The sequence below is a fragment of the Myotis myotis genome, unplaced genomic scaffold (genome assembly GCF_014108235.1).
Source record: "Myotis myotis isolate mMyoMyo1 unplaced genomic scaffold, mMyoMyo1.p scaffold_m19_p_18, whole genome shotgun sequence".
NCBI classification, from domain to species: domain Eukaryota; kingdom Metazoa; phylum Chordata; class Mammalia; order Chiroptera; family Vespertilionidae; genus Myotis; species Myotis myotis.
Window position 1 is genome coordinate 3048058 of NW_023416322.1, and position 15577 is coordinate 3063634.

Sequence of the window (15577 nt, forward strand, 5' to 3'; positions counted from 1 at the left end):
GTAAGGTGCTCCTATTGTAGTTGTTACTGTCACATTCACTCGTTAAAGAGGTTTGCATGGGTTGTTCATTCTATACGGGGTGCCGATGGTGGTTTGTATCTTGTCAACACCACCTTCGTGTATTATCCTCATAACAAACTCTAAATGCTCCTGGCATGTTTACAGCAAGCACTCTACATGAAAGGAGTCCCCAGATACAGAGCAAGGCCCTGGTGACTGCCAGGGAGGCTGCCAGGGGAATGGACTTACACTTGGACCCTGGCTTCACCTTTTCATGTGCGGGTGCAGGGCTGACACCCTCTCTGGCCTCAGTTTCCTCCTCTATGAAGTGGGCTCTAGAACTTACTCTTAGGGCTGTTGAACAATGTAAATGAGTCAACACGCAGAAAATAAACTGCAAAAGACAGGATTAAGAAGCTGTGCTCTCTAAGTGCCAGTTCCTGACCTGAGGTTTATGATGAGCACTCTGGGACTTTTGACTCACCTTCTATTTTAGCAGAAGATTGATAAACCGTGAGAGTCAGAAAAGACTTTCAGTCAGAAATAGTATTTTTTTAGTGCAAGACATAAGCACCCTGGTGTGCCCAGGAGTTAGGACTGTGGCAGCCCCGGGGAGCCGCTTTCTCCGGGCGGCAGGGATGGCAGAGGGGTTCCATACAGAGGGAGCCCCGAGGGACAACACGGCTGGGGTGTGTGATGCCCTGCGGGGGTGGCCACTGGCACGGGGAAGAGGAACGCTGGGGTTACTGATGATAATTAGCTCTCATTTGTACCCACAGGTAGCAGGTCTTGAGACATCTAACCTGATATAGCAAGAAGTCGAATTTCCAAATGAATGGAACAGCCCTTTAAAATGTGTAACATTTTCATCTCTGTGATACAAAGTTCGCTGAAACACACATACACTTCGCTGCTTTCTTAGAGAAAACAGATGACATTGACCCATCCTCATTGTCTCCAAGCCTCCCGAGCACTGACTACATTTGTGCCTGCACGGTGAGGCCCCAGGATCTGAGATAAGCTGCGCGCGGACGGCCATGCTTTCTGAATGCTCACACCCACATCTGGTAGGTTTTTCTCTCCCACTGTTACTGGGCTGTCGATAGACACTTCTTGCTTCTCTCAGGAAGACAGTTTCTAGGACTCTCCCCATCTTCCTTTTCACTTGATACGGAACCTGCTCTGGGTCTAGAAGTCACGGCTCTTGCGAAAATTCTGCCTAAAAGAAAAAAATTGGTTTCTAACTTCTGACAGAGAGAAGGTTTGCCTGAGAATGAAGCGCAAGCCTTTAAGAGGATTATTTGGTCTATTTGGAGGGATTTTAAATTAACTTCATCTTCGCTGTGTTCCCTTAAATTGGAGTTTCTGGATGAGGGGCTCTAGAGGACGAGACGTTAGTGTATAAACAACTGAGATGCTGGGGAGAGGGGACAAAGTGATCCCTTTCACCCCATCAACATTATCCTATTCGCTTTATGGAAATTGTAGCTAATATATTGAATTAATCAGATTGCACAATCACAGGCAAAAGCATAATGCAAAAAACTTGTTATGGAAATTAAAAATTTTAGGGCCTAGATCAGTGGTTCTCAACCTTCTGGCCCTTTAAATACAGTTCCTCATGTTGTGACCCAACCATAAAATTATTTTTGTTGCTACTTCATAACTGTCATGTTGCTACTGTTATGAGTCATAATGTAAATACTGATATGCAGGATGGTCTTAGGCGACCCCTGTGAAAGGGTCGTTCGACTGCCAAAGGGGTCGCGACCCACAGGTTGAGAACCGCTGGCCTAGATGAAATTCGAAGATGAATTTTGTATGAAGAAATAAAATAGTTTTGTTAGAGTAATTTGCTTTATTATAAGGAAGACCACCTACAATATCATTTAAATACTGTCCCATTCATCACAGGCAACGCTTCCCAGAAAACAAATTTAAGACAGACTCTAGGCTTGATAAATATCAAAACGGTGCATTGCTGGCCTGCCTCTGCCTGTTTTCCTTTTGACGATCAGCAGGCTTAGTAACAACAAGACATTTCCTAACATAAGCATTATCATCCACAGAGAAGACTGGAAATCGTGAGTGATGCGAGCAATGTCCCTTGGTTATGACAGGAAGGCTGCATATGTAATCTTTGAAGCGAATAAACATCTTCAATTTCTAGTATTATATCATCCAATTCCAGGAAAACATTATCATAATATGAAATAGATGAGAAAGTAAATCGCAGTCAGAACTATCTGGCAATGAGAAAGGCTAGGTTTTTCTCTCTTCTGAGTTGGGCCACCCCCTTAGTGGGAGCAGCTGGTAGAAGGCGGTTCTGGGTTCAGATCTCAGTGTCTGTGTGACTTAGGGCAAGTTACTAAATGTATTTCGCTGAACCTCTGTCCTTCTGACGTCAAGGAGTGGAAGCGATCCTTCCTTTCCAAGGATGGCATAATATGCAAATGAGACAACGTACATTTATGTACCACCCTATATTTCCTCTATGGAGAAACTGCAGGGCTACCCCCACAGTGTGCTGTTCTCACGGCCAACCCCAGCTCCCCTTTTTATGTCTTACTGCATAGGGGCCCCCAGCCACCCAACCTGGAAGCCAGCGGCTGTCTACACCTTCTTCATCTCCTTCCTTCCACTGGCTCTGACCCTCCCCTCCCCCAATTCATGTCTGACTTGGGAGATCATCTAATCTATACCTGTTTCAGAGTGTGTGCCTCACCCACAGTGGTGAAGGCGCAATAACCTAACATTTTGTCGAAGTAAGGAATTGTAGTTTTTATCTCTGGATACCTATGGAACTGGAGTGAAGTAACGGAGAAACAGCTCAATAAATCCCAGTTTGCTCTCTCCCTGTCCCTGCTTGGCTCAAATTGCTGACATGTGTGACTCTGGTGTCACTGGGTCTTGCTCTGACAACGCCTGCAGGACTGGGTCCTGCGGGTATTTCTGGTGGGACCTTCTGGGTATGTCCCATGATCGACCACCACTGCAGTTAACAGGGAGCCCCTAGGGAACACTGTGGTCCCCTTTTACAGGGGAGGGCCCTCAAGTCTTTTGCTGGAGGTTAAACAACAGTGAGTGAACAGGATCCATCTCAGATTCAGCTGATGCCAGAACTCATCTAGCACCATCCTGTTCCCTCCTTAGTCTGAGGGTCACCCTGGCACCCCACACTTAATATTGAAATGAGATCATGCATTTCGTTCTAAACACTGCTGGTGTTCTGGGCTGGTGCTGTTGGTCCCTTTCCCAGAGTTGGTCAGAGTTCTCTCTCTCTCTCTCTCCTTTGTGCACTAAACTCTATCAGAGGTGCAGCAAAGCTCCTATGTCTCAATGTCCTGTACAAAGTTTCATGAAATGGTCTTTATAGACAGGGCTTAAGTCCATCAGGTATGGTCCTGGTAAGGGTTGGTTGTCTGTTCTGTTTGATGAATGCCTGTATTGCTTTGGGTGTTAAATATTTTGAATAGCACCTCTGCTCTCAGAGCTATGTCTCCACAGGAATCCACAGATGCATGCTGATGGGAATCTGAGCCTGAAGTTGAACCTGAGTGATGGACACCATGCTCCAATCACAAATGCCTGTCCCCTTCAAAGACCAAGATGGGTTTGGATGAATGGTCAGTATCAGAGTGATTCAGGGTAGTTTTTCTCCCAGAAGCTGTAGACCAAGCATGTCAAACTCAAAGGCTAACACGGGCCAAATAAACAAGGTTTAAGTTTATGTGGGCCGCAAAAAGACAAAAGCTTCAATTTTCATAGAAACGTAGGTTTATTTTGATAGAGACATGCTGAATACAAAGAGCTGAAATAAGTAACAACATAAAATAATAGAACATTTTAACAAAAATTAATATTTTTTAAAAAATATATTTTATTGATTTTTTACAGAGAGGAAGGGAGAGGGATAGAGAGTTAGAAACATTGATGAGAGAGAAACATCGATCAGCTGCCTCCTGCACACCTCCTCCTGGGGATGTGCCCGCAACCAAGGTACATGCCCTTGACTGGAATCAAACCTGGGACCTTTCGGTCCGCAGGCTGACGCTCTATCCACTGAGCCAAACCAGTCAGGGCGATATTTTTTTGAACATTAACTTACCAGACACTGAGTAACTGCACAAATTAATAAGCGTGACACAAATAAACCTATTTTTCTTCTTCTCTGAAAGCGAAATATTTCCTATTGCGCACACCAAACAAGTCAAGTCAGTACAAGACTAACAACGGGGCAATCAGCTGCTAAAATATTCGCTGCTGGTATTAGTGGAGAGAAATGGTGTGCCTGCGCGTAAGGCGTGCAAGGGAAATGAATGCAACACGATTATAGTAATCAGTCATTAGCGAATGTTGTAGTTTGTTATTAATAACGAGGGGCCCGGTGCACGAAATTTGTGCACTGGGTGTGTGTGTGGGGGGGGGGGAGAGTGTCCCTCAGCCCAGCCTGCCCCCTCTCACATACTGGGAGCCCTCAGGCGTTGACCCCCATCACCCTCCGATCGCCTGATCGGCCCCTTGCCCAGGCCTGACGCCTCCGCCAGAGGTGTCAGGCTTGGACAGGGGACCCCCATCTCCCCCCGATCACTGGCTCTGGCCCCCACCCAGGCCTGAGGCCTCTGGCCCAGGAATCATGCCTGGGCAGGGGACCCCCATCTCCCTCTGATCGCTTGCTCCACCCCCCTCCCAAGCCTGATGCCTCTGACCCAGGCTTCAGGCCTGGGCAAGGGGACCATCATATCCCCCCAATCCCCGGCTCCGCCCCCCACCCAGGCCTGATGCCTCGGCCAGAGGAGTTGACCCTCATCACCCTCCGATCACCAATCACCGGATCGGCCCCTTGACCAGGCCTGAGGCCTCCGGCAGAGGTGTCAGGCCTGGGCAGGGGACCCCCAGCTCCCCGCGGTTGCAGGCTCCGCCCCTGCCCAGGCCTAATGCCTCTGGCCTAGGCGTCCGGCCCAGGCAGCGGGGACCTGCAGCTGCAGCGGGGGGCGCCACGATCGTGGGCTTCGCTTTAGGCCCAGGCAAGGGACCCCTAGCTCCTGGGACTGCCAGCTTCGACCGTGCCCAGCTCCCATTGCTGGCTCCACCCCTACTTCCTGCTATCACTGGCCAGGGCGGCAAAGGCGCCTGATTCTCCGATCATGGCTGGGGGGCAGGGCAAAGGTGGCCCCAGGGCCGCCTTTGCCCTGCCCCCCAGCTCTTAGCTCCCCCCTGGGTTTCAGATCACTGTCAGTGGCAGGGGGCTTCTTCCTGCTTTCCCTTTCGCCTCCCTGCATTGTGCCTACATATGCAAATTAGCCGCCATCTTGTTGGCAGTTAACTGCCAATCTTAGTTGGCAGTTAATTTGCATATAGCCCTGATTAGCCAATGAAAACGGTAGCACTGTACGCCAATTACCATTTTTCTCTTTTATTAGTGTAGATTATGTATAACAGGATATTGTAAAAATTAAGTTACAAAATTTTTATTAAAACATTTCTTACATATCATTATATTGGCTGGGCCGCAAAAATATTCATTGTGGCCCGCATGTGGCTCGTGGGCCGCACGTCTGACATGCTTGTTGTAGACCTTCAAGCAGACAGACATTTGCTGATCTATGTCACTCTGCTAGGTATGGCCAGACACAGCTGAACATGAATGGGACAACATTACTTTACCTCTGCCCATCAGAGATATTAAGAATGAATCCTCAGAAAGAAAGCAGACACCCCCAAATACTCTCACAATAAATATGATACATTTCTCAGAGTTTTTTTTCTCCTTTTGATTTTAATGTAGGCTGATGACATAAGTCCATAACATAATTCTAGGAAAGAATCGTACAAGGGGACAAAATAATGTATTTCAAGTGCATGGCTTTCTGACAGTTTGGTTTTTAAGAGTATGGGAATTACAAATGGATTTCATCTCGCATGCCAATGCTGATGAGATGCCAACACAACCTGAAGCGCTGGTGGGGAAGAATCAGGTTTGAGCAAGAAAGAGTCCAGGCTCAGCCTAAGAAGCTGTCCAGGGGCTTGGAGGGGACAGTAGTAAGAGTAGTCTCATGAATTTGCTGACCCGGAACCTGAGGGAAAAATGGACTATGTATCCATCAGATAGTTTTCTGATAATATTGAGCTTTTTGATAAGTAATGACTTGTAAAGATTTCAGTGTACATTCTCTGAGAAGTACAAATATTCTACATTGCACATTCAGGGTAAGCACATAAACCACAGCAGCCAGCTACAGTCAGTAGGGATGGCATACTTTTATGAATGTTAAGAGATGTTAATTTAATGGAAGCCCTCTCCACCTGCTCAAGGAAGAAGACCATGGAAATATCTGAGGCAGGATCAGAAGCGTCCTTGGGAAAACTTCCGGGTGCACTATAAGACATGGAGGAGGAGATGGAGTGCCCAGTACTTCCTAGAAAGGGTAAGTGGGCCACCTCAAATATGGAGGCAACTTGTTCCTCATTTGGGTGTCCGTCCAACCCATTCACCAAGTGACACGAGAAGCTGTTAGTGTTGCATGAGGCCCAGAACAAGAGAAGGCTGTGAAATAGGTCCAGAGTGCTGTGCAAACTGCTCCGCCCTCAGCCATCTGATCCAGCAGATCCCATGGTGCTTGAAGTGTCTGTGGCTGAAGGTGATGCTGCTAGGAGCCGGTGGCAGCCCTTGCAGGTGAATGGCAGCTCAAACCCTTAGGATTTAGAGCAAAGTCCTGCCATCCTCGAGGAATAACTACTGCTCATTCAAGAAAGCTCTTGGCCTGCTACTGACTGAATACTTAACCATGGGCCACCGAGTCACCATGAGACCTGAGCTGCCTAGCAGGACTCATGAGGAGGTACACTACACTCAAAAAGAACTATTTGCGTTTTCTAACTTACACAGACAGGAATCTAGGGAATGTGTGTGGGAAGGCTCACGAAGGGTGTGGGATAATGGTGGAAGGAACATAAAGTTGGACCTGGCTTTTGGATTCTGACTGGAACTTAAACCACTCACTCTCCTTCTCAGGCCTTCAGACTGCAGATTGTGGGATTTCTCAGGCTCCATAATTATGTGAACCAATTCCTTATAACAAATCCTATCCTATATAATAAAAGCATAATATGCAAATCAACCAAACCAGGGGTCCTCAAACTTTTTAAACAGGGGGCCAGTTCACTGTCCCTCAGACAGTTGGAGGGCAGGACTATAGTTTTAAAAAAAACTGAAGAAATTCCTATGCACACTACACATATCTTATTTTGAAGTAAAAAAACAGAATGGGAACAAATACAATATTTGTATTTGCATGTGGCCCGCGGGCCGTAGTTTGAGGACCCCTGAACCAAACGGTCAATTGCTATGATGCACACTGACCACCAGGGGGTAGATGCTCAATGCAGGAGCTGCCCTCAGCCTGCAGGCCCCAGGCCAGTCACGGCGGGTGCCAGCTGGGGCCCCCCTATTGCCCCACAGAGGGAGGTGACCAGCGGCAGTGGCAGGGGACAGGGCCGGCGAGTAGGCCGTGCTAGGCTGGCCAAGATGGGTGCCAGCAGGGCCCCCCCCCCCCCCCCCCCCCGATCGCCCCGCTGGTTGCCCCACAGATCAGCCCTGATCACCGGCCAGGCCTGGGGACCCTACCCATGCATGAATTTCATGCATTGGGCCTCTAGTTCACATATAAATAAATATAATGAAAATCATATATATCTCTATCTCCTATTGGTTTTTTTCCTTGGGAGAACCCTAATTCAGCCAAGTTTTGTAACATCTCTATGTCTTAAGTTCCCCATCTTAGAAAATTAGAATTAATGGATTTCCAACCCTGAGTTGTGAGGATTAAAAAAAGTTGATTCATATGAGTTAGCTGAGGTCAAATCAGCACCTTACACATTTTCATATCCTTAGCACCTAGTCAGGCTTCTGGCAGAAAGCAGATGGTCATAAATATCTGTTAAATGACCATCACTTTTCCAAAATACTCCTAATGCGTATAACTGTATTATTATTTATTATTCAACAAATATTTATGGGTGCCTACTATGCCTATGCATTGTGCTAGGCGGCCTGGAAACACATATAGAAAAATAAATATTTTCATTAAAAGGAAAATGAATCGACACAGATTATGTCAAACTATTTTTTTCCTCAGAGAGCTATTCTTAAACAATAATTCATTCCATGAAAACTTCCTTTTACTGAAATTAATAAAGAACATTAATTTACTTAAAAAATTATCTTTATTGCTGAAAGTATTACAGATGTCCCCTTTTGAGCCAAAGAGCAAAACAAATATAAAACAGAAGATAGAAATTTAAATAAGGGTACTTGAGCTCTATTCCATAGTGGAGATGTTTCCAGATTCAGAGCAAAGGCATATACTTAACTTGGTTTCAGATAGGTTTATGATTCTGGCTTCCCCTATAGTAAGGCTAGTGAACATAATTTAGAGCCATTTCCTGAGTAATTACAACATGATTAGATTTTGCATTTCCTCATATGTGTGTTGGCTGGCGTGGTTTGAAATAGTTAGATTACAGGGTGGTCCAATTACTTGGTGTAAGCAGTCATGCACACACCCTAATGCTTAATTACTGTGAGTAAATCAATCGAATTCCAAATTCACCAGCTGAAACTAACAATAGTTTTCTTTAACTATACTTTCACAGTGTAAGGAACTCAAGGTGCTGACTAAGACCCACGATTAAAACTTCAGCAGTTAAAACAAGAATCTGCAATTCTAACCTGATTTAAGCTTTACAGTCATTTCTCTCTCGGACAACCTTGGACAATTGTTGGGGTCCAGCCCCAGCAGGTCCAGGGGTTCCCAAAGGTGTGGACGGAGTCGGCAAAGAAGGATTGACACATAGCCAGGTTCTCTCTTTATTGTCCTGTTACATCTGTATTTATACCAGTTGATTTTAATCCTATCCATTCTATTCCAAAGGTTAGGGCATTTCTTATCTCCATTCCAAGGTTACTCTATTGTTCTACCAAGCTACAAGGAAGTAACTGAAGGAGATTATCCTAAATAAAGATTATGTTGCTTAAGTGTGATTGTTCGTAGTTAAAGTGATTAACTACCCGCCTGGCACTTAGTTAAGGGGTTTTACGGATTTATTCCCTTCCTTAGTCCTGTTTAATCCCTAATTCCAGGGAAAAAATCCCCACTTGGGGAAACAACCTTTCTCTGGGAAGTGGTCCTGTTTAAAACACATAGCACTAAGAGGGGGAGCAAACATATGCCATATACGCCAGGTCCCTTGAAACATAAGCTGTGCAGATGTTTCTTCCCTGGAGTGACTGTGTCAAGCAGCAAGGGTGGACTGGCTTCTGGCAAATTCCCCCATTTTTATTTTTTAAATGACAGCGCGTGTAAATCAGCGGCCACCTCTCAGATTGGGTTGTTTAAGACTCGGAAGAAGACTTGTTTGTGACTCTGCCAACAGGTCAGTCCTAGGCTTAACCCTATATCAGCTTCCCACAGAAATTTTTAAGAATGTAACACTTTCAACAATAAAGAATTTAAATTAAAAAAATAATACTCAGAATAGAAAACAAAAAACCCTTTTCTTTGCTGATCATAAAATACTATGCTGAAGCTAATACAAAATAATATTGAATGTAAACTAATTGACAAATAAAATTTAAAAAACTGGAAAAAATCTTAGCTCTTTAGTAAGAAATTACACCTGGGTCTTGTCCAGGGAAATTTACCATTCAAGTTAAAGAAGTCTTAGGACATTATGGCTAGTTACAAAGAAATACTATCTGCAATGGAAAACACCTATCCTATTTACGCTGAGATAGCAGCCAAGTAAAATCCATGAAGCTATGTCGCCGTTATTACTTATAGGCCATCAGTTCCACTTTCTTGCTGGGTTTTAACAGAAGTTCCTAGGCCAGGGAAGGGGAGGAAGCCTGTCCGTCCACGGCCAGGGGCCGCCGCTCAGTGCGATCCGCCCGAGGACAGAGGCTGGGTCGGCGGGAAAAGCGAGGCTGCAGAGCGGAAGGGACGGGGGCTAATTAAGTTAACCCGGGGCGCGCCCCCGCTGGGCCCGCGGACGGCGGCTCCGGCAGAGCCAAGGGCGGGGACTCCTCCGATTCAAATTTCGAGCGGGCCGCCCGCGCGAGGCTCAGCAGGTGCCTCGGCCCGGCGGCGGGCATTTCCGCCTTACCTGCCCGCAGGGCCGGAAGTCACCTAGCGGAGGCGCGGCCCCGCCCGGTGGCCGGCGTTTCAACCGCGCGGAAAGCCTCAAAGTGTGCGCCCACGTGTAGTCACGAGTCTCCACGCTCCGGGCCGCGGGCGCCCTGCCCTGCCTTCAGAATGCCCTGGGCCCGGGGAAACCGGGGCAAAGCTGGGGTGGGAGCGAGGAGGAGGGGGAGGGCTGTGCGAAGCCCGGGCGCTCCACGTACCCCCACTGCACTGGTTACGCGCTGGAGGGAGCCCCAGGAGGTCGCGCATGCGCCGACTGTCCTTCAGGCGCGTGGAAGAGATTCGCGCATGCGCAAAGCCCAGACAGGAAAGTGGAGCAAAGGGGTGACTGGCAGGTTGAGGGCGCTTCAGCGACTAAGGAGCCGCGGCGGCCGGGAGGCGCGTGCGCAGAGCGCCCGAAGGGGCGGGGCTCCTCCACGCGGGCGGCCTTGTGCGCCCCCTGTCGCGCGCCCGGGGACGGAAGGCGCGGAGGGGCGGGGAGGAGGGGGCGGTGTGGAGGGCGGGCGGGGGGAGGGGAGCCGGAGCGAGGGAGGGCTTATCGACCCGGCGATTTTGGTTAAAATATTCAAAATGGCGGACGGAGGAGCAGCGAGTCAAGATGAGAGTTCAGCCGCGGCGGCAGCAGCAGCAGGTAATCATTACGGCATTTTACATATTCATATTCATACTCGAGCCCGGCTCCCGCGGCCCCCCCGCGACTTAGCATAATTTATTAGTACTCAGGATTATTATAATTAACGGCGGGGCGCTGGGGGGCCGGGGAGCGCCGAGCCCCCGCCGGGCGCCGAGCAGAGGGGGAGAGGCTCTCAGCGGCCGGGCGGAGGGGGACCCGGGGCACCGGGGGCTGCGGCCCGGCCCGCCGGCTGCCCGACCCGGCCCGGCCTCCGCCTTCTCGCCATCCCGAGCCCGAGCGGGTCCGCGGCGGGGCCGGGGCCGAGCAGGACAATGAAGACGCTTTACATATTCATAGCGGCGGGCGGCCCGGCGGGCGGGCGGGGGGGCGTGGAGGCCGGGCGGCGGCGGCACAATGCCGGGAGGCGGCGTGCCCGGGCGGACCCGGCGGCCGGACCCGAGCACGCGTGCCCCCGGGAGTGGCGCGGCGGGGCGGGGCGGCGGGGGGCGTCCGCGGGGAGCTGCCGCCGCCGCTCGGGATCCGAGTCTGGCCGGGGTCACGGCCCCGCACCTCGCTGCGCCCGCTCGTCCCCCGGGGGGCGGCCCGACCCGAGCAGGCCCGCGCCCGGGGTGCGCAGGGCGACAGTGGGCTCGGCCTCGCGCCCTCGGGCGACCCTCGGGCAGCCCCCCTCGGAGGGCATGTCCTCGGGCCGGCGGTCAGCAGCTCCGTGGGTCCCCGTCGGGCGCAGTCCCCAAGGAGCCGGGTGGAAGCGCCGGCGTGCTGTGGCCCCCGCGCCCCTCCCTGACCCTCCCGGAGTCGGGGCACGCTCCCCGGAGCGCCCCCGGGTCCCCGGAACGCGGCGGTGAGGCCGGCCGGCGCCGGGACGCCCGGCCTAACAAGTTGATAACATCCCGGTCTCCCTCCCGTGGGAGTGGGGAGGCGGGGATCCCCGTCGGTCCGCGGCCGCGTCTGCCCGCCGGGGGCTGGGTCCTCCCTGCTCGCCGCTGCGCGGATCCTCTCTCATTTGAATAATGTCTAATTCGGGGAGGTTTATATTATTGAAATGGCCGCCTGGCTTTCCCCGCCTCTCATGTTTAGTAATTCAGACCTTTAATAACAGCCACTCACAGCCCAACGCCGTGTTTATATTTTACATTCGCCCCATGTGCTTTTGTGGTTCGATATGATTCTTTTTTTTTTTTTTTCCTTGGCAATCCACAGGGCTCTGAGATCAAACCCAGGCTGTGCCGGGAAGAGAAGGGGGAGCGAGGCCTGGCTGCTCCTGCAGTTGCCTAGGCCTCATGTTCTCTGCCGCCTGATTTATTTACTAATAACCAAAATGCCTCCCCTCACCCAGTCCTCACGCACCCCCTCCTCCGCGGGCACAGCTGACCCTCCGAGGCCTCCCCAGCCTTCCCACAGCCCCGAGCTGAGCATTAACTCTGCCTTGTTCTGTTTTCTCTTAAGACGACTTTCCTACAGTGTGCAGTAATATGGGCCTAAGGGGGGCGGGGGAGGGGGGGCTGTCCTATTTTCAGAGGCTAAATGAAGCCTTTTTGGGTTTCACTTTGTTTTGGTGGAGCCCCTTGCCCTCTGCTTCCAACCCCCAAATTAAACACTTGCTAGCTTTGTAAAGGTGGGTCTGCAGGATTTTTGAAACCAATCTTTTTTTTTTTTTTTTTCAGTTGGGGAATAGCCAAGTATTTTATAAATCCTAATTTACAGCACTTTCAGAACTTCTCAGGGCTGCGCTCCCTTTTCAACCTCTTTATTGGAATTTAAAATGGGCTGATACTAATTCTGTGCTGTCACTGTCACAGATTTGCTTATTTTCATTGGAGCACTCCTGAAAGCAGAACTGGGGTTCTGTTTTCTTTGAGTGTTTGTGTCATGATTAAATGAGTAAAATGGAGGAATAAACACTGTCATTTGTGTCCACCCTGATCTCTGAACTTACCACCCTCCCAGCACACCCGCCCCCCTCTTCTTAAAATTGTCAGAATTGATTTTGTTCTATGTAGGTTTAGGACAGTTGGTCGGCGAAAGGCAGATTAATTTCAACTGTAGAAGAAGCAGTAATTTTGAATTTTGGTCTTTGTCTTGATGAAGTTTTTCCTCCATTTTATTTTGTATAGTCGTAGTGTGTTTTTAAAATCATGTTGTTGTTTCTCATGGGGTTTTTTCCCAGGCTGGGAGAGGAAAGTATCAGAATTGTTGTTAAACACTAATGTGTTAAACCTCTGAAATTATGTTAAGGCCCTTTAGGGTCAGTTGCTAGTTACAGATTTGGTGAGACTTTGATTTTCAGTTTAATTTGTAACAAATATCTAGATTTAATGGGTTAAACCCATTTTCAAATAACTAGTTCTTACCGTTTTTCATAACCTCCAGTAGGCAGGCCCTGAAATGCAGCAGGGGGAAAAAAATCTGTGGCTTCCACCAGACTGTTCAGGTGAATGACTGTTTCAGAGATCTGAAGCTTGAGGTCAGGTGGACAAAAAGCAGGAATATGATTTCCTGCCTTAAGTAGCATATGTTTTTGCACCAGATTCCCAAGATGTGGTCAAACTGATGATGTCATTGGACAGAGGACAAGGTGCAGTTAATTTGATTTATTGTCCTGAGGTGAAGTGTAGCAGCGAAACCTTCTCATAGGGAAACCATTTATCTCGGGACAATTTCCTTTATAGCTGCAATTTAACCACCACCGAGGCTGTAGGTATTTTATCCAAGAGGAGAAAATGGACATTGCATTTTACAAACAAAATTTCGCTGGTACAATTTCTGTAATACAGAAAAGGATGAATATTATGAACTGGCCTTTTATATTCTGGTTGGCTTTCCATGCTATTGTAAAAATTCATTTCCTCAAATTCTCAAATGGAGACGATAGGCCTTAAATAAGTGTCATCTTGGAAGTGGTCCAGGTGCATGCTCATTTTAGATGGCTTCTTCCTGACCCCCCACACTCTCGGAAGCTGTTTCTTGACTTAATCAGAGCACAGCCCAGGCTAAAGGAGAGACTATGTGTGTTCCTTGTATCTATTTCCACGAATAAAGTGAAGTTAAAGAGAATGAGGGCTAGCTGTTCTTTTAGGTTGAGATTATAGTGTTTAAAATGAAGTAGAATACTTAACAGGAAAGCATGTGCTTTGCAAACAGTTTTTAAAAATATAATTCATAATTCTTTTTGGGTTTGTTTTAGTCTGGACAAGTTTGTGTATTTTATTTTGATTGATTAGTGATTTTTAAAATTGAGGTAGTGATTTCACTTATAATTTTTGACATCTGAGTAGATTTTCCTGTTAGACATTTTTTATCCAATTAGTTTATCTTAGTGAGGATTAAAATGCCCTGGGAATGTGGTAGTATTGCTTTATTCCTAACTCTGACTTGCGAGCCAAGCTTGTTGGATGGAGTATTTTATGTTACTTTTGAGCCTCCAGAAGTTGTACCGTGCCTGTCTGCTTTTGCATATGTCAGGTGGCTTCCACAAATTTTCAGAAAACCCATTGTCACTTCCTTCTTACCTTCCCCCACTGGTGCTTTTGAATTTATGTCCTGAAAATTCTTATCACTGCTGACCAAATGCTTTTAATTTTTAAAAGGACCAGTATGGCTGTAACTGGTTTGGCTCAGTAGGTAGAGCGTCAGTCAGCCTTCGGACTGAAAGGTCCCAGGTTCGATTCTGGTCAAGGGCATGTGTACCTTGGTTGTGGCCACATCCCCAGTAGGAGGTGTGCAGGAGGCAGCTGATAGATGTTTCTAACTCTCTCTCTCTCTCTCCCTTCTTCTCTGTAAAAAAATCAATAAAATATATATTTTTTTAAAAGAAGAAGAAATAAAAGAAAGGACCAGTCTGCTTGTAAGCTATTTTTGTACAAGTAATTTTTAACCTCTTTCCCAAACTAATTTCTAATTTCTTTCATTTTGTCATCAAAAATCCCAGTAGTCAGGGGAAATACAAACAACTACTGCTATTCAGGTTTAAATGGTGTGGCATTGTGCCGTATTTTTAATTTACCGATTTCTGAACCGATAGGCGGTATAAAGCAGCAGAAATGAAATGTCTCACTGCTGTCTGGGTTGAAGTCATTGTTAAGCTGTTATCCACCTGGTCAGTGGATTCTGAAATAAGTTAAATTGCTCTTATCAAGCCACCAAATGTGTTTAAAGGAGCCTTTAATATCTTAAGCAGATGATTCTATAATCCCAGAACTGAACATTTAAATGCTATCTTTCATAAGTGTTTTCCATTCAAAATGAAATATTTAAAGTTTCTTAAATCTGTATTACTGGATCTTGAATTTAGTTGTGTTTTTTCAATTGGTCACTCATCTTCATGAATATCTATTTCCTTTGTTGCAGAAAGACTCTAATATTATGTAGTGATGACGCCTTGTTACCAGTTATTTTTGTTTTGTATTTAATATTGAAAACCCACAGCCCCAGTCTTTACATACTAACCTTCTTTTGGCCACTATTAAAATTAATTTTCTTTTAAAACTCTGGTGTGTGACTGTCATTAATTTGCTTTTATGCAACAGTATTGGTTCAGTTACACAGTTTTTGTAATTCATAAAGACTGTGAAACCTCAATTTCAGCAGGGATGTGTTTTCCTAATGGAAGTGATTGCATTTAGAACTATTCAAATAATTACTGTTTACAGAACAGAACAAGTCACAGACAAAACATGCCCCTTTTCGGTCACCCCTGTTCTTGTTGCTCTTGCCTCCTTTAATGTTAAATGCCTGAGCAAAC

At 47.4% G+C, this 15577-nt stretch overlaps 1 protein-coding gene across 2 annotated transcripts in view; it reads left to right on the plus strand.

Annotated features, from left to right (window-relative positions):
* Window positions 1-10730: 10730 nt before the first annotated feature.
* Window positions 10731-15577, plus strand: part of POU2F1 (POU class 2 homeobox 1) — a 134267-nt gene continuing 129420 nt past the window's right edge. For both annotated transcript variants that reach the window (XM_036342925.1, XM_036342924.1), the window contains exon 1: window positions 10731-10833. Coding sequence is in view for 1 of the 2 variants with exons in the window: in XM_036342924.1 (XP_036198817.1) it covers window positions 10773-10833 (61 nt within the window). In the remaining variant the exon portion in view is untranslated. The remainder of the gene's footprint in view (window positions 10834-15577) is intronic.